We start from the raw sequence: 19,653 nt of genomic DNA on the forward strand, positions 1-19,653 counted from the left end.
ATAGAACAACTTTTCAATTAAGCAAGAGGGAAACCCTGTTTTATACAGTAAACGTCTCCTCTTGTATTCTGCTAGGTGCCACCACACAGAAGTATGGGGTAGAGGACCTAGAGACAGAATTGACTGAGAGGAGAATCAAGAGAAATGGACATCGTGTGGAGGCCCTTCGCTAAACCTGAAGAATTTCCTCCTGGTTATAAGAGGAACTCTAAAGAGTGCTTAAAAATGACTTTTATAAACATATTCCAAGTTATACATAGAAGTAACTATATTCCTTCACAATTTCTCCTTGGCCCCAACTAGACTGTAACCTGAAAGCCAAGACAATGGCTTATCCCAAAGCAGGGCTAACATTTAGCTGAAGCTCAGTTTATTGAATAAAACTAGTTTGAGACCCTTGATGAAAATCCATAGCTACTCATGCTGACTGTCATGGATCTTTTAGATTTAGATTTCAGTTTCAGAAGAGAATCCTTTCCCAAACAGAAACTCTGTACCTATTCAGCATTAGCTTCCCATTCCTACTTCCCCAGCCCTGGTAACCTCTGATCTACTTTCTGTGCCTATGTGAGAAATTTCACATAAATCTGTCCTTCAGTGTCTAGCTTTTTTCACTAAACATGTTTCCAAGGCTCATCCATGTTGTAGCAGGCGTCAGAATGTCATTGCTTTCTATGGCTGAATAATATTCCACTGTATATATACAGATATGGTTTCTCCATTCATCTGTTAATGGACATTTGGGTTGTTTCCATCTTTTGGCTATTGGGAATAATGCTCCAGAAACATATTTGTATACAAGTATCTATTTGAGTCTCTGTTTTCAATTTTTGGGGGGATATCCCTAGGAGTACAACTGTGGGGTTATATGGTAATTCTATGTTTAACTTTTTGAGGAACCACCAAACTGTTTTCCACAGTGACTGCACCATTTTACATTTCTATCAGCAATGTACAAAGGTTACAATTTTTCCACATCCTTGCCAACTCTTATTTTCTTTTAAATTACAGCCATCCTAGCAGGTATGAAGTGGTGTCTCACTGTGGTTTTGATCTGCATTTCCCTAATGACTAATGATCCTGGGCATCTTTTCATGGGCTCAGTAGCTCATTTGTACATCTTCTTTGGAGAAACATCCATTCAAGCCCTTGCCCATTTTTAAATTGGATTGTTCATCTTTTGTTCTTGTTTCTTTTCCTTTTAAAACTCTTTAGTGTTATTGACAGGGTAAACTACCCTTTAGTGGAATCAATTAGAACATTCATATTTTATGACCTAATGATACCAATTCTGGGACTCCAACCAAAAGAAATTATTATAAATTTACGAATGTGAAGCTAGTCACAACATTGTTACTTTTAATACATAAAAATTAGAAACAACCTAAATGTCCAACAATAAAACATTAAAATAGACCATGTACATTATAGAATTACAATAAACAATAAAATGTTTACAAAGTGTATACAAATAAGAGAAATGTATATATATGAAATAAAAGTAGTATAATTATAAAAATAAAAAACCCTAGAAGTCTAACAGTTGGGGGATACATTATGGTATAAGATGAAATATTATATAGGCAATAAATTATATTTTTTAAGATATTTAATGATTTAGGGAAATGCTCTTAAAAGAAATTCATTAATATATCATCAAGATTGTTTCTGAGGAAGAGGAATAGTCATGAATTTCTTTTCTTTTGTATATTTTCTTATATTTCCTCCAATGATTGGTAAAAACTTACTAAAGCAAATACAGCATAATAAAATGAACGAAAATCTGTAAAGAGAACTAAAATAGTCACAATATGTACGCTGGGATCTTTTTATTTCTACTTTTCAGAATTTTATTGTTATAGTTAAGTGCTTATCTCCTTTGTACAAGAAAAATACATACAAAAATGTTACTTTTGTTAAACCAGTGTTGGTTTAATTTGGATCCAGTTCATTAACCATTTAGCTGATTTTACTAATACGAAAAAAAATGACTCACTTTTTAGCGTAGATGATAATGATGAGGCAGTAACACAAAGGGAGTACAGCTATAGGTTCTGAGTGCCTGGGTTCAAATCCTTATTCTGTCATTAACCTAATCATGGAACTTAAGCTCTCTGTGCCTCAGTTTCCTCAACTATAAACAGGGAATAATAATATATAACACCTACCCTACAGGACTGCTGTACAGTTAAATGAGTTAATAGAGGCAAAACCCTTAGAATGGTACCTGGTACACAGAAAGTTCTCATTAAATGTTAGCTATGGATGATGAGAATGTGCCTGCCAACACCTGCCACATTACGCATCGTGTGCTAAATGCTTTACATACTTACTGCAGTCTTATGAATAATAACTGACTTTCAATAAGTGAAACATCTGCTTCCTTCTTACTAACAAAATCTAGCCTGTAACAGTATCTTCTAAAATGCAACCATCCAAACTTCATTGTAAGTAAAAAGGTTTATTTATGTATAAATGTCCAAACTCTCCATTTTATGCTCTATGTCTGACTGTCTCACACTAGAATTGTTAAACGTTGCAAAGGTATCGGAAAATGTATAAGTATCTACTCTTGCTTTCATTATTTACTTATTTACTTACTTATAAGAGTAGCAACAACTTCAAAACAGATGAGCTGGTTGTTCTGGAACAATTTTACAAATGGAAATGCCAGAAGTGGAAGATACGGTGTATCACTAAAGATGGTGGACCAGTGAGCTAATGCGGAGAGGGTTCTGTGAATAAAATAAGGAAAGACCAGAAAAGCTTGTTAAAATTTATTTGAATAAATAATACACTCACATGATGAAAAATGATAAAGAAGGTAAATGTGTTCCCACGATTAGACTGAGGTTATAAGTTTTCGGCAAAAATACCACAAAAGTGATGTGCAACACACGGATAGGATTTATTACTGGTGATTTTAAATTTGATTACTTGGTTAAGGAGGTGTCTGCTAAGTTTCTCTACTATGAAATCACCATTTTCCCATTTGTAATTAATAAATATCTTGGGGGAGATACACATTGCTGCAAAATACTGAACATACATACCTCTGTAATACTCTGAGTAGTTTCCTACTTTTGATGGGGTATTTCTTCTGAAGGTTGAGAAATGCCACATGAATACCTTTATCTATAAGGTTACTAAATGCAGTATGATTTTCAGGCAGCTGTAGCAGAGAGCGCCAAATGAACATTCTGAAATTAAAACATAATTTTAACCAAGAAAAATTAGGGGAATAAGATTGATTTAACATGCAAGAATTTAAATTTTACCTGTATTTCGTTGGATATTCACCATAGCCTTTTAATAAGATCTGTAAACGCTTTTTGTTTAATCCATCTGAAAACTCATTCTGTAAAGAAAAAAAAAATAGTATCAATAAGTGACATAATCTTAAAACTGAAAAGGTAATCTAGTCCACAGTGGCTTTCCAACTTTGGAAGACAATACACAGTAAAATATATTTTATATCATGGAACTCTCCACACACACACACACACACACACACACACACACACACAATCTTTCTCTCTCTTGAGTATGCATATACACAGCAGATAAAGTTTATGACATATTTTTTTACCCTGTAACAGGGTTTGACAAACTTTTGCTGTCAAAGGTCAGAGAGTACATATTTTAGGCTTTGTGGGTCAAGAGGCAGAATCAAGCATATTATGCAGGTACTTATATAACCATTTAAAATGCAATCATTTAAAAATATAAAGATCATCCTTGGCTTGGGTAGCCAGATTGGGCCCATGGGCCGTCCTCTGTCAACCCCTGTAGCAAGAGCAATGCGTCTGGATAATTTTTTCCTCTCTTGATCCTTCCACCTCTTTTATTTTTTTGCACTTTTAACTTTTAAGTCAATTTTTATCTTAATGGAAAAACATTTTATAGATGTTAGGATCATAAAGCCATTTTCATAGATTATCTCGTTTAAGCCTAAAAACTATATGAAACAGATGAGACGTTTTGTCTTCCTTTCTTTGAGAAAATGGGAAGGTCAGAGAAGTTCAGCAACTTGCTTAAGATCACAAATCTGTTGAGTCTTGGCTCAAGACTCAAAGCCACATTTTCTGACTTAGTTCAGTGCTCTTTTCACCACATAAGAAACAGGTAATCAAAGTGTAAGAGGGAGGTGAGGGACAGCCCAAGATGATGGTGAATGAAGATCCCCGTTGGAGAGTGATGTACCATACATTAAGGGCAACTAGCCCAGACTGGAGCCATGCGATCCATAAAAGTGACACGTTCACTGTCTCTGTTCACTGTCGTCACCAAGACACCCGCTGCCGTTGAAGCCTCTTTAAACAAAGGTCAGGATGCCCAGGGGGATTGGCCTGAGTTTCATCTGCTTTTGTCTTCACCATGAGCTGAAGAAGCTCCTACTTCCCTTTCCATGTCCTGATGCCACGATCCGTTGAGGACAGGCATTTCACCCATAGAAGTACTCTACTTTGACCTACTCCTTAGAACTGGCTACGGGTTTTTAGAAGCCGCCCACTCCCAGACAGTATTTCTGTAGGGCTTCCAACTTTGATCCAGACTAAGGGCTGCCAGATGCCCTGACCGTGGTGTCACTTTTATTTCCCAGAAGTCAATCATCACCATGCCCACACTAGTTTTCTCAGAAAAGGCTCCTGTGAACTCTCAGGAAAGCTGAAGCCAGACCATGTCTCAGAAACACATTCAACTAATAGGGTCAATACCGCCCAACCGTTACACAGCTAGGTTTGTGCCTGCTACTTAGTTTTTTAAAACTAAACAGTATTTTGTTTAGGGTTACATTGTAGAGGCGATAAAACTATAAGGAAAGCCAAGGACATAATGCAAAAGTGAGGACAACGGTTACATCTATGGGACAGGGAGAGAAATGCGGGACAGGGGACAAGCACACAGGGGACTTCAGAGCTACTGGAAATACTCTATTTCTTAATGTGGATATGAATATGTCCAGAAAAGAGTTAACATGGCAGGTCCGTGACTGCTACCCTTAGAAAGGCCCACTTGAAGGTTGGCCCTTGTCTGGTGTCCAGATATCTGGATTTTGAGGAAGTTCCCACTATCTCCAGAACGAACAGGAGCGGCTCACCGTGCCTAAACTGTACACTGTGGTTTATGTTGAGCACCTGCTTTCCTTGTGGAGTCTGGAATTTTGCAAGGGTGCCTATAACCAGCCTCCAGTAAAAACCCTGGGCACTGAGTTTCTAATGAACTTCCCTGGTAGACAACACTTTACACATTCTTCTTTTGAGGGAAGTTTCACATTTTAAACCTGCTTATAGAAGAAAAGAGGTTAAAATTAATGTGAAAAATACCAACAGTTGCTAAGAATATGAAGCAACTGGAACCCTCAGATACCTCTTGGTGGGAATATGGATTGTTTAAATCAACCACCTGGGAAACTATCTGACAGTATTTACTAAAGTTGAACATATGCAGAGCCCATATGCCAGTAATTCCATTCCTAGGTTTACACCCAACAGAAACACGTCCTTATGCTCAACAAAGATGCCTTAGAATGTTCAGAGCAGCACTGTTTCTAATAGCAAAAAAACCTAGAAAACTACCCAAATGCCTGCCAATAGCAGAATGGATAAAGCATGGTTTATTCACTCCACGGAATTCTATACAGCTGTGAGTGAATGGTTTACGACCACATGGATCTCTCCAAAATACCGCTAAATGAAAGAAGCCAGAACAAAAGAGTACCAATCGAATGAGCCAATGAACATAAGTACAAAAAAGGCAGAACTAATCTACGGTGTTAAAAGGGAGGAGAGTAGTGATGCTTGGGGTAAGGGGGCAAGTGTCTGGAAGGGAGCAGCAGAGGGGCTTCTAGGGTGCTGGGAATGGTCCATTTTTTGATCAGGGTGCTGATAACACAGGTGTATTCAGTCTGTAAAAATTTACTGAGCTGTGCATTTTTATGCATATGATTGATTAACTGTCAATAAAAAGTTTTGAAAGTCCTTGAAAGTGTTAGCAGGTTGTCTATTAACGTGCATATTTTCTTTCAATTCCAAAGCAATATATGCTCTTTGCAGAAAATTAAGAAAATACAAAAAAATACATATAAAGAAGAGAATAAAACTGACTGAAATAGGTAATTCTACTATCAAAATTTTTATGTACAGGCTCTGACTTAAAAATTCTACTTCTACAGATACGTTTGTTCCAATGTTCTAGGAATATCCACTGCACCAGATTGTATTAACAGAAGACTGACGATACAACCTAAATGCCAGTCAGCAGAGTCCTAGTGAGATAAATTAAGTTATAACCATAAATGCAATACTATGCAAATATTTTAAGAATGTTGTAGCACTACATGCACTAATATAAACAGATATTCAATCTGTTAAGTGGTAAGAACAAGTTATAAAACAGTGCTATAGTATGATTCCATTTATGTAAAAATATTTTAAAAAGGTAACACAGATATACATTATGTTTATACACAGAAAACTTCTGAAAGGATATCAACAATTATCTTTTCTTTAAATTTTATTTTATTGTTTTATTTTTGGCTGCGTTGGGTCTTTGTTGCTGTGCGCGGGCTTCTCGTTGTGGTGGCTTCTCTTGTCATGGAGCACAGGCTTTAGGTGCACGGGCTTCAGTAGTTGTGGCACATGGGCTCAGTAGTTGTGGCACACGGGCTTAGTTGCTCTGCGGCATGTGGGATACTCCCGGACCAGGGATCGAACCCGTGTCCCCTGCATTGGCAGGTGGATTCTTAACCACTGTGCCACCAGGGAAGTCCCATCAACAACTATTAACAATGGTCACCTCTGGGGAGTGCAATGAAGAGTGGGCTAGGGCACAGGGAGGAAGAAAAGTATGCTTTTGTTCTTTTCCCTTTACAACCTCTATACTAGCATTGTCTAACAGATAAGCAAGAGACAAATGTAATTTAAGTTTTCTTAAAGAATATAATTTAAGTTTCATGTTAAAAAAGTCAAAAGCAGCAGGTAGAAATCAAATTTAATACATTTATTTAACCCAATAAAAATATTATCATTTCAACATATAATTAGCATAAAATTATTAATTAATATGATATTGTACATTCTTTAGGGGTAGGAGATTAAGGGGTACAAACTACTATGTATAAAATAAAGAAGCTACAAGGATATACGGCACCAGGAATATAGCCAATATTTTATAATAACTTTAAGTGGAGTATAATCTATAAAAATACTGAATCACTATTTTGTACTAATATAATACTGTAAATCAACTACACTTCAATTTTAAAAAAGATATTTTACATTCTTTTGTTCATAATAAAATCTCAATATCTGATGTGTATTTCACACATATACCACATCTCAAATCAGACTAGCCACATGTGACTAGTGGCTAGCATATTGGACATTGCAATTCTATACTGTTTTATTTGACTTTTAAAAAAAACCATAAACATGTATTAATTTTATATTAAAAAGTTTTAAAAGCATGTTATAATTTCAGTTACAACTGCTTTTCCATAATTTTCCTTTAATTCCTAAGAGAAGGAAGAATGATGATGGTCTAGAAATCACAAGACTTGTCTACAGTGGAGCCATGACAAACAAAAGTTTAATATAGTCTTACCTCTTTATTTTCAAAATTACCAGTCAGGTCTTGTTTTAATATTCTAGCTTGTATTTTGCTTTCCCTTGATTTTGCTGGCCGCTGTACTCTTCCTGATGTTACTTTCATCTTAAGATCACCAGAATTCACTTTCCTCTTAGGCAAATCTTCAATCACTTTCACTAAAGGAGGAGGTGGCTAAAAGGGCGGGGGGGGGGGGAGAATCCAGTGGTTATCCTCGGAAAATAGACCTGTTAACATATAATTTACAAAATGTATTTTGCTCAATTTAGTAATATGCCTTAATAGATATAATTATCCTTCAGGCAAAAAGTGTAAATAAAATGTCCAAGAATGTTTCCTTGTTGATTAACGAATCAAAGCAAATTTCTGCCGAATTCCTTTGAGCAACGTAATAAAGATCACGATTAACAACAATAAACAGAATTTAGTTATTCCTTGAAAGCTGGCCTCAATCATACAGTATCAATCCATTTTTTACACCTGTATGATAAAGTGAATAGTACGGCGGTAATCTGCTGCAGAGAAGGCCCAGTTACACACAGGGCCCTCTAGAATGCTGAGAGAAGCACCCTAACATTCTTTGGGCTCAGGTGAAATTTCTTTGAGGGAAACTGTCACATGACTTTCCTCTGAAAGCACGGGACCCCTGCCTTGTCCCTGGTTACATTTTCTAATCTACATGGAGATGGCTGTCAGTCCCTGACTGCATCAACAGCTTCAGAGGCAGGGCAGAAAGCACGACTTAGATGCCAAACCCTCATTTTTATGGGGCTCATCAAACAGGAAAATAAGCCTCCAACAACTTCAATTTACTTAAGGTAAAATGATTCACTAAGACATTTTCTCTGTGAATAACACTCTCTTTGAAATAAAAAGATCTTCATTGTTCAAAGAAAATAAGCAGATAATATAGCTCCGGCTTTCTGAGTTCTAAGTATGATTCAAGTAAAATGACTTTCACAGGGTGTTTTAAAGGTTTGAGACCATTACTGCTGAATGTTCTCTTAGTAATTAGCCCAGATCCAGATCAAAGACAAGGTGGATTTGTGATTTTTAAATAATTTTTCTTGAAGCCAAAGTGCCAATTCCTTGCATATGAGAATAAGAACACAATATACCCCAAATGTCCAAATGAACATATTAGATTTCAGAAAGACAAATATTACACACATCACCCTGAATTCAAGCTGTCATGAAAGCCAGAACAGTGGGCTTCCATGATGACGTACGATGGAAGTGAATCACCACTCTTTGGGAAGCTCTCTGAAGCAGAAAACAAACTTTTCTGACCTCCTCCCCCTTCGTCCCCCAAAGAAATAAACAGAACAAAGCAAACACCTTGACTCTTTTTAAATAACAGACTATAAAAAGACTACTTTGAGGTTTCAAACAGAGATTTTTCTCACGTTGCCTTCGAAAGTTCAGGACTGCTGCTTTTGAAACCTGCAGCCTATTTATTATAGGAGACCAAGAAAATATTTCCTATTGTCAACTGCAGTATGTACGACACATAACACTGTAAAATGTATAGAGCAGGTAATATACATGGCATTGATATTGCATTTTTATTTGTTTTAAAATTATATTGAAAAGTATTTGAAGTTTCAACTGCATCTGTAAGGGTTTTTTAATAGTGTTTTTCTAGGATACATTGGTATTTATTCACATCTAGAAAGAGTACAGGATAATACAAAATATAATAACAATAACTCTGACCAAAATAAAGTACAATGACCACTTACTCTATGATTTAATTCTTTACCTATGAAATGTAATTAATAGTGGTCTGATTTCTGAATATTGCCCATCCTTAATATCCCTGAACTATCTTCTAACCTCAGTCCATTCTTCTATATCTTTATTGTAATATTTATTCTAGTGCCACAGTTTTCATGGTTCTTCCATGAAGGAATCTCCCAGAAGTTGGAGCCTGAGATATGACCTGAACTGCCACACCTTAGGAGTGTTAAAACTTCAACAGAGAAATAGGAATTAGCTTCCTTATTATCAGCACAATACCAGAAATTCTCCAATGGCAAGAAAACAGGACTTGAAGGAATGAGACACGGGTAATAAGTTTTGCACAAACCTGAGCATTTTGTAGGCCTGGAATAGCACTGGTGGTGCTGGTAATGTGTCCAAAAAAAAAAAAAAAAATTATCCTTCTTCTGTTATAAGCTAGCTTTCCTGGTCAATATGACCTCAACTTGCTTAACAAATAACAGGGAGGAAGCCAATGACTCATGCTTACCTTGGTTTTTCGCAGATCTTCGTTTCTATTAATAACGTTTATCTAGCTCTTACAAATTCAGCTAGGCTAGCAACTCTCATTAAGAATGAATAATGCGGGGCTTCCCTGGCGGCGCAGTGGTTAAGAATCCGCCTGCCAATGCAGGGGACACAGGTTCGAGCCCTGGTCGGGGAAGATCCCACATGCCGCGGGGCAACTAAGCCCGTGTGCCACAACTACTGAGCCCGTGCTCTAGAGCCCGCATGCCACAACTACTGAAGTCCGCGAGCCTAGAGCCCGTGCTCCGCACCAAGAGAAGCCACCGCAATGAGAAGCCCGTGCACCGCAATGAAGAGTAGCCCCCGCTCACCGCAACTAGAGAAAGCCCACGTGCAGCAACAAAGACCCAATGCTGCCAAAAATAAATAAAAAAAAATAAATAAAGACGCTCATTGACTGTACAGTGTTGATTCATTAGCACTGAACTCATGCCAACAGCACTGTAGCTCATTCCTGAAAGAAGCTTATCTGACACACATATGTTCTCCCTGAGACGCCTCCCAGCCCTCTTGTGCTTAGGATACCAGACAGCACGTCAACACTGTGGTTGGGGGACATTTTAAACAGCAAAATCACCAACAAAAATCACAAGAATGTGAAACATGTGGCACTAAACAGACCACGAGAAGGACACTTGTTCCCATGGAGAGCTGAAATAAGGCCGAGTGCTGCTCTGACCTCGGGGGGAACCTGCATGAAGGCAACTCCAATTTCTTGCTGCTCTGCACATGCAAATGTCTGTAAATATGCGGTGAGGACTGATTTTAGAGTTGCAGATAAATTTTCACCAACAGACAAACTCACAACTATAGAATCCGTGAATCATGTAGACTGTATACATTTACACACACAGAGCAAAAGACTGAGTAGGCACACATTTCAACATCATCTAAGAATGGTGAGACTTGCTGGCCTATTTGCTTATCTGTATCTTGATTTTGCTCTGTAATAAGAACTTCTTATCTATCTAACTGGAAAAGAAAAAGGTAAAAAGGAGAGAGTACATGGCAACAAGATTATCATATTAAGAATAGAACACTTGGGCCTGCTAAGGACTAGCTGTGTCATTAGGTTGGGGCATGAGCTGCTCCCCCTGTAAAACGACATGGTTAGACTAGGTGATCACCGAAGTCCCTCTCAGGGCTACTGTGATACAATTCCAGACCTGGAAAGGCTCCCACAGAACAACTGGACTCGACAACGAGCTGGGGGAGTTTTAGATAACCATAAGAGAAGTGGGAAGTATATTTTAGATGAGGCGAGTAGTGTAATAACAGACGTAGAAATGAGCACGGTGTCTACGGGGGACGAGGGAAGCTGAAAGTATGAGGAAACACATTAGGGAGAGACGACAAGATTAGAGAGGACTTGGAGAGCCAAGCAGAGGAGTGTGGACTCGATGCAACAGGCAAAAGGAAGGAAGCCACTAAGATAGCATTATTTTAGAAACGGTGATGAAAGTATTATTTTAGAAAACTGTTACATTGGGACTTCCCTGGTGGCGCAGTGGTTAAGAATCTGTCTGCCAATGCAGGGTGCACAGGTTCGAGCCCTGGTCTGGGAAGATCTCACATGCCGCGGAGCAACTAAACCCACGCGCCACAACTACTGAGCCTGCGCTCTAGAGCCTGTGAGCCACAACTACTGAAGCCCACGCACCTAGAGCCCGTGCTCCGCAACAGAGAAGCCACCGCGATGAGAAGCCCGCACACCGCAATGAAGAGTAGCCTCAGCTACTACTAGCTCTAGCCACAACTAGAGAAAGCCTGCGCACAGCAACAAAGACCCGATGCAGCCAAAAATAAATAATTTTAAAAAAGAAAAATGTTACATAAAAGATGATGGAGAAAAACAAAAGAATACAAAAAGAATTAAAAAAACCCATAAAAGATGACTGATGGGCAGGAGCGGGCACTGAGGGCTCTGGGTTTTGGTATATTTGTTTAAGTTACTGTTATTCGAGAGCAGCAAGTGAGCACCAGCATGGGGATGGCCAATATGGAGACAGAACAGGCGGCACATACAGAGGCACCTCAGATTCAAGGACTGCAGGACTTAGTGTTGACTACATCTGCGAAATACAGGAATAGAAACAGACATAGTGCTCCAAGGTGTCTAGCCTACAACAATGGGAAGAAAGGGACAGAAATGAAGAGACTGGAACTGAAGACCTCTTTTGGGAAGCAGATCAGAGGGGCACCCTGAATGGGACAAGGACTCCAAACAGATGCCTTTTGTGAAGACAGCAATTTAGGGATGCAGCATGGGTGAGAAAAATCTGGAGATGTGGCTTTGGGGGTAAGAGCAGAAACCGTACCCAGGAAAATGGATAAGGTGCAAGGAGGTTAGAAGCTTGTAACACGGAGTTTTTATTTTTGATGATACAGCATTTAAATCTTAAAAGAAAAAAGATATTGTTTACTTGATAACATACCTTATTTATTTCTTTTGTTAAAGTCTGAACTGAATATATGTTCAGACTTCCATTTTCCATAATAGATGCAATGTACCGTCCATGGGGGCTAATTGCTGATGAACTAATTCCTTCGTCAAGGCTCCCAATTTCAAAGAGAAGTTTACAAGTCTGTATATTAACAAATCTCATAATGCCATCCTGACAGAGCACTCCAAGAACCTAAGAGTAGAGGGAAACAACATATGAGTTCCTAAAACACATTTAAGAGTCAAGTCTCAGATGTTAACTGGACTTATGCTGATCATCTCACAATGTATACAAATACTGAATCATCATGTTGTACACCTGAAACTAATATAATGTTCTATGTCAATTATACCTCAATTTAAAAAAGTCAGATGTCTGCAAGTCAAACTACACACATACACACGTGTGTATTTACATATGTTTTCTTTTCTTTGGTTGGGGAGGGAGGACAGTCAGAGGAGATTATACTTGCAGAGAGCCGTCATGTATTTTAAAATCCCTAATTACGGCTCATGTAGATTCGCCCTGTTCAGGTCCAGATTAAGCCTGGCTCTACCCAGAACCAGTAAGGAGCCCATCCTGGGACACTACAGAAAGGTCACCTAAGAATCAGCCCTCCCCATGGGCGGGCGCATCTCCACCAATCCCTCCAGAGGGAGTACAGATGATGGTAGTCCTTCACCTTAACTGCACACTGGCCGCCAGAAGCAAGGAAGGTGGAGGGCTTGTTTCTCTTCTCCATCCCCGGCCTGACCAGAGCTAACACCTGTCCTGCTGCCCCACACAAACCTGTGACTCCCGCGGTTGTAACTAGCATTTGGGCTGTGGAGAGGGAAGGTCTGCGAGCTGCAAGGGCAGTCGGGCTGCGGGTCGGAGGGAAGCTAGTCTTTCAAGGGGAAAAAAAATTAGCTGTAACTCATACAACTTAGAACTTAAAAACACATACTAAAAAAGCTTCAACACATGAAACAATAAACCCCTCTGCTGCCTTGTCCACATACAGGTTCTTTTCCGCAGGGCCACCACGTGATCTCGTGAAACGCTGATGTCCCCCGTTACATGAAAGACATAGTCTAGAGGTGGTTGGAGGCAGTTTGAATGTGACAACCTAGAAAGCATGTTCTGGGGCTTCCCTGGTGGCGCAGTGGTTAAGAATCCGCCTGCCAATGCAGGGGACACGGGTTCAAGCCCCGGTCCGGGATCCCACATGCTGCGGAGCAACTAGGCCTGTGAGCCACAACTACTGAGCCCATGTGCCACAACTACTGAAGCCCGCGTACCTACAGCCTGTGCTCCACAACAAGAGAAGCCACCGCAATGAGAAGCCCGTGCACCACAACAAAGAGTAGCCCCTGTTCACTAGAACTAGAGAAAGCCCACGCACAGCAATGAAGACCCAACGCAGCCATAAATAAACAAATTTATTAAGAAAAATAAAAAGTAAATAAATAAACAGCATGTTCTTCTCTGGGTCAGATGGTAGGAAACCCTCTTATTCACAGTTGACGCAACCTCTCTGGAAGGCAATTTGGCAAGATCTATCAAAATTACAGATGCACCTAACCCTGGTACAACTATTTTAACTCTGGGATTTTATCCTACAGACAGGATGTATAAAATGACATGTGCAAAATTTATGTGTATTAAAAAAAAGGGACATCCCTGGCGGTCTAGCGGTTAAGACTCCGTGCTTCCAGCGCTTCCACTGCAGGGGGCACGGGTTCGATCCCTGGTTGGGGAACTAAGAACCCACATGCTGCGTGGCTCGGCCAAAACATAAATTACAAAAACAAAAACCAAACAAAAATGTTATTCAGTGCAGCATCATTTGTAACAGAAGAGCACTGAAAACAGGTTAAGTGCCCAATAATAAAGGACTGGTTATAATAACCTATACACCTGTAAAAAAGAATAAAGTTCTGTACTGATATAGGAAAATCGTCAAGGTAAACTAAGTTAGGAAAAAACAAGGTAAAAAAAATGGGAAAAACATAAGATTATACAACAGCAGTGGGTTAAGGAGAGTGAATAACTGGGCAAACGGGAGAAAAGAGTAAGACCTCACTTTATGCCTTTTTGTATTTTTTTATGTTTTCAACCATGTGAAAGCATTATCTACTCAATAGATAGATATTAAATATTATTTTAATATAATATTAAAATAGATATGATACACACATATATTATACATAAATACACAAAACACACACACACACAATTTGTTAATGTGCAACACCCAAGATAATTTAAAATAAGAAAGTTAAGGTTCAACTATTCGACTATTAAAGAGAAAAAAGGTGTGTGGCGGGGGGAGCGCACTGTAACGAAGGCAAGATACAAAGAGCAGACGTCTCATAGGATTGAGGCAGCCAGCTATGGTAGACAGAACACAGCGTAACAAAGTGGGAACATTTCAGTTCTAGTCCTACCTTTAATCCTTATAATTAAAGGAGTGTTGACAAGTCACTTTGTGTTTCTAAGCTTCAGCGTCACAATCTGTATAATGGTGAGAATACCTTCCCTGCCTACACTCAATGAATTCTTTAAGGATCCAATAAAAAACAGCATGCTTAATCAGCCTGTAAACCATAGAGTATGACATAAAGTATACCGATTTTAGAAAAAGGGCAAGTTATCAGTAATATACAGAACCTAAGATTTTTCCATTTTTTCAGTTTTAGATTCTTTACAAGTTATCAGCAGTTTCAAAACCTTGTAACAATCAGGCTACAAGTTAAAGAGAACTAACATAGTGCGGAAATTGATAATGATCTTTCCAAAAAAGTACAACTTTACTAACATTTATGTTACTAACCTGATTAGAACCAGCATCAAAACTATCAGGAAGAAACTCTAGGTGGCGAATGGCTCGAACTTTGGTGGGCATCTGGATAATTCTAAACAGCTGTTTGGCTTCCAAGCACCACAAATGAAGATGGTTCGATTTGCCCCCAGCAGCCAGGATTTGGCCATCTCTATATTTTAAAAAGGTGAGAAAGTAAGACTAGATGAATGATTTATAGCAGCAATGTCCAATCTGATCCAATATGATGATAGAAATGTTCTGTATCTATGCTGTCCAATGTAGTCACTACTAGCCACGTGATTATTGAGAACTAAAATGTGGCTAGCGTTTCTGAGGAAATTAATTCTTGATGTTATTTAATTTTTATTAATTTAAATAGTCCCAGGTACCCAGTGGCTACCATACAGGAAAACTCAGGTTTACAGTAGATTTTTTTTTTTTTTTTTTTACCTATTGTGCTAAGATACCAGCTTAACAAATATCTGTTTGATGACTTGACTGGGAGTTTCTGAGTAACATTTATATTTTATAGCATAATCTCAAAGACACTTACTACTGACCCCCTTTCTGTATTTCACATACGACTGTACTGAACTGATAACAGCATTGCTATATGAAAAACCAAAAAGCCCAAACTTTTTTCCTGCCAAAGAAAGCTACTTTATGTTTAAAAGGTACAGAAAGAATAAGCTGGATTGATTTGCAAGGCTGTTGCTCATTCATTCACAAAGGATTATAAAGTGTCTACTATAAGCTAGGTTTGACTCCAGGTGCCAGGGACACAGTGGTGAACAAGAAGACAGGTAAGATCCCTGCTCTCAGGGGATTTTCAGTCTAGAGGAAGGTAAAGAAACAAATAAATGAACTTGATATCAGCTGTTAAGTTCTTTAAAGAACTCTAAAACGAGGTAATGTTACAGAGCTGGGAAAGGAGGAAGATCTACTACATAAATGATGTGAATGGGCCAGTCACAGGGTGACTTGGAGAAAGAATTCCATGCTGGTCAGTATTCCTGACTGGCCAGAAGAAAAATGTTGAGATAGGTGTAAATAACAAAGAGAAGCCACACTCAAGTGTGGCTGGAACACAGTAAGGGGAAATAAGATGAGAAAAGAGAGGGAGGCCTAGACCAGAGGACAGAAGATCTCAGGGACATGGCAGGGAGTTGGATTTTCTAAGAGCAGTGGAAAGCCTTTTACGGGAGTTCAATAGGGAAATGACATGATCTGACTTAACGATTTGAGAAGACCACTCTATCTGCTTTGTGGACACTGACTTTAGGAAATGAGACTGAAAACAGGGAGACCAAATAAGGGAGCTATTACAGTAGCCTGAAAAAGACTACGATAGTTTGGACTGGGGTAATAGCTGTAGCAATAGACAAAGGAAAGTAGACCAATTCAAGATACAGTTTGGTAGAGTTGATGGGATTTACTGATAACTCAGAAGAAGAGGGTGAGAGAAAGAGAGGAAATATAACATCCATTAATATCTGGAAACAATGACCAACCCACCCACAGTGAGAACCTAGCACCCAGATTAAGTGTCAATGTATCATTTCCCACAAAAATAAACCCACACCCTTTAGAGAAATGGCTGATTCCATTTTGGGACAGGAAATACACAAGATAAGACTGGAACATCTTGTTGGACCAGAGAGAATGAGAACTATCACAGACAACTGGGGTTGTATCAAAAGGGTTCGTTCACAGCCGACCTGGAGAGGATCCCACTGGTCAAAGATGAGAGAACTGGAGCATCACTAAGAATAATAACTTCAATGGGTCAAATCATGTCAACTGTGTTTAAATCCATGAGCTTACAAAGATTAAAGACAAAAAACTTCATCGGCCACCTTTGAAGATGCCAAAAAAATCAATCCATTATTTTGGTGAAAAAAAATTATTTTTTAAATAGGAAGAAATCCAGCATTTATCCTGCTTTTCCTTTACAAACTGTAAAGTAACCAAAGAGTTGAGAGGCAGTTTCTTCTTTTTTTTTTTAAATTTTTATGGAGTATAGTTGATGAGAGGAAGTTTCTTTCTATAGAAGGTTTTGGTTAATAAGGGAGAAGGAAAGACAGAATCAGAATAGCACCATTTGCTAACCCCCAATGCAACACACGATATCTAGGTAATGATCATCAACGGCCACTAATATCACAAGAGAGAGTTCTGTGTTCCTCTCGATGAAGGTACACAAACCGTCTACAATGTCTTCTTGCCCCCAAATCAAACCAGATCAAGATCTAGCCTCCAATTTATAGGAGATATAGGTGTAACCAGTTTATAGTAAATATAGATGAGAGAAGATCATATTAAACAGCATCACAGGGATGCAAAGAGCAAAATCCAGAATGTAGAAAACTATGGGACAAATGACCAGTTCTTTAACAAATAAACTGCAAGGAAAATATAAGGAGAGAGATATACCAACCGAGGCAATGTGTGAACCTTATTTTGCTCCTGACTTGAACAAACCAACCATAAAAAATAATTATTAGAAAAATCAGGGAAATATGAATAACTAGATATATGATATTATATTATGAATTTTTAAAAGTCTTGATGATAGTACCACGGTTATGTTTCAAAAAGGGTCCTATCCTTTAGAGATACACGCTGAAATACTTACGCATGAAATGATACACTTGGGCTTTGCTTTATGACAGTGCAGTAGAGAAATGGTAGGCAGAGTAATAGACAAAGTAGGAGTGGCTATTAGTTAACGCTTATTATAGCTAACGAGAGTGCTGGCCTTGAGATTTCATGTACTTTTATATTTTTGTGTACATTTTCCACAATAAGTAAAAAACTTATTACCATATCTTAGATCATATCTAAGTTTGAAGGAAACGTTTGCTTATAGGACAATAAAATACTGAATGAAAATTTATAAAATTTCCCTGGAAGTTAAATTTCATAAAAATCCTTAGTGTCTTAAAGAGGACATTACCTGGTCACAGCAAACACTTTGTATAATATACTAGAGCTTTCGGGTGGAGCTGGTAATTGATATTTGCAAACAAGAGTATCACATTCCCAGGCGAAGATGGAATTATCTTTAAAACAACTCAGGATGGTATTAGTTAATGGTAGAAAGAAAACCTAAAGAGGAAGAAAAAAAGTTATTGTTCATATAAGGATCATATAGTCCTCTTTAAATTCAAAATTTACAAGTTGTTAATTTTTCTGTCTTAAAATTATTTTTTCTTAAAATGGAGAAAAATACATTTACAACATATGACAGGGGAGAAAACTGATATTTTCACATACTATTGTAAACTAAAAAGAAAAGGTAAACTCCTTTAAACAAAAAACAGGTGACTATAATGATTACGCTATTCATAAAATACTAGGTAACAATTTAAAATATTTAACCTTATAAAAGATTCAAATGAAAATAAGATATCATTTTATGTGTATCAAATTTATTTTAAAATAATGCACACACATACATATACACAAACTATACATATACTAACATACGTATTATATTTATAAGCTATATACTAATATAAATACTATATTGAGTACTAAATACAAATAAGTGTTAAAAAATATTAAATGTTGGTGAAAGTATACATAAAGGCACTGTCATACACTGCTGCTGATAGTAAAAACTGGTTAAAGACACTGTCTAACAGCTCAACAACCTTAAAAATCTCTCTCTTCTGAACTAGTCAATCTGCTTCTAAGAGTTAATCCTTTGGGGAAAAAAATCAGCAAAATGCTTTAAGATAAATGTGTATAAATGTTTGCTAAGCATTATTTGTAAAAGTAAAAAGTTGAAAACAAATACATGATATTTTATTAGATTCAATTTATTTAATGGACAGATGAGACTGAAATTGGTAGTGAAGTTGAAAATATCATTTTATTCTCCTAATTTCTATTTTTCTATTGCATAAGCAGTAAGCAATGCTTACTTTTGATAATATAAAATTTTTATTAAAGGTGACCAATATTTTCTCATAAGAGTTTCAATGGCCTCAAACATAATTTTATGTGTCATTTGTGTAAAACACACAAAGTGAGGTAGGAAAGGAAGCAAAGAAGGAAAGAAAATGAAAAAAATTCAATGTCCTAAGGACAAATATTCCTACCTATCCTCTCAAAATACTGGGTTGGCCAAAAAGTTCTTTCGGTTTTAAGTAAAAATAAAAGACACATTTTTCATTTTCACCAAGAACTTTACTGAACAACATATTCATTAACCAAACTAACTTTCTGGCCAATCCAATAACACCCCAGAAAGAGCTTGAGACATTTCACACGGTTTGATCATTAGTTAGAGCTCTAGCTATTTATTCTTTTTTTTTCCCTTATTTTTTCCTCAATATAGCTTTGGTCTTATATTTCACTCTTATTTATTTATTTATTTAATAATGGCTGTGTTGGGTCTTCGTTTCTGTGCGAGGGCTTTCTCCAGTTGTGGCAAGCGGGGGCCACTCTTCATCGCAGTGGGCAGGCCTCTCACTATCGCGGCCTCTCTTGTTGCTGAGC

At 37.8% G+C, this 19,653-nt stretch overlaps 1 protein-coding gene across 2 annotated transcripts in view; it reads right to left on the bottom strand.

Annotated features, from left to right (window-relative positions):
* Window positions 1-19,653, bottom strand: part of TBC1D31 (TBC1 domain family member 31) — a 61,885-nt gene that overhangs the window by 24,390 nt on the left and 17,842 nt on the right. For both annotated transcript variants that reach the window (XM_022554004.3, XM_089898756.1), the window contains 7 exons: window positions 18,104-18,255; window positions 15,157-15,316; window positions 12,333-12,533; window positions 7,606-7,782; window positions 3,279-3,358; window positions 3,054-3,200; window positions 2,602-2,735 (listed from right to left, as the gene is read on the bottom strand). In XM_022554004.3, the coding sequence (XP_022409712.1) occupies window positions 2,602-2,735; window positions 3,054-3,200; window positions 3,279-3,358; window positions 7,606-7,782; window positions 12,333-12,533; window positions 15,157-15,316; window positions 18,104-18,255 (1,051 nt within the window). The remainder of the gene's footprint in view (window positions 1-2,601; window positions 2,736-3,053; window positions 3,201-3,278; window positions 3,359-7,605; window positions 7,783-12,332; window positions 12,534-15,156; window positions 15,317-18,103; window positions 18,256-19,653) is intronic.

Source organism: Delphinapterus leucas, chromosome 17 (genome assembly GCF_059928025.1).
Source record: "Delphinapterus leucas isolate spDelLeu-1000000601 "Yukka" chromosome 17, BTC_Dleu_Yukka2, whole genome shotgun sequence".
NCBI classification, from domain to species: Eukaryota; Metazoa; Chordata; class Mammalia; order Artiodactyla; family Monodontidae; genus Delphinapterus; species Delphinapterus leucas.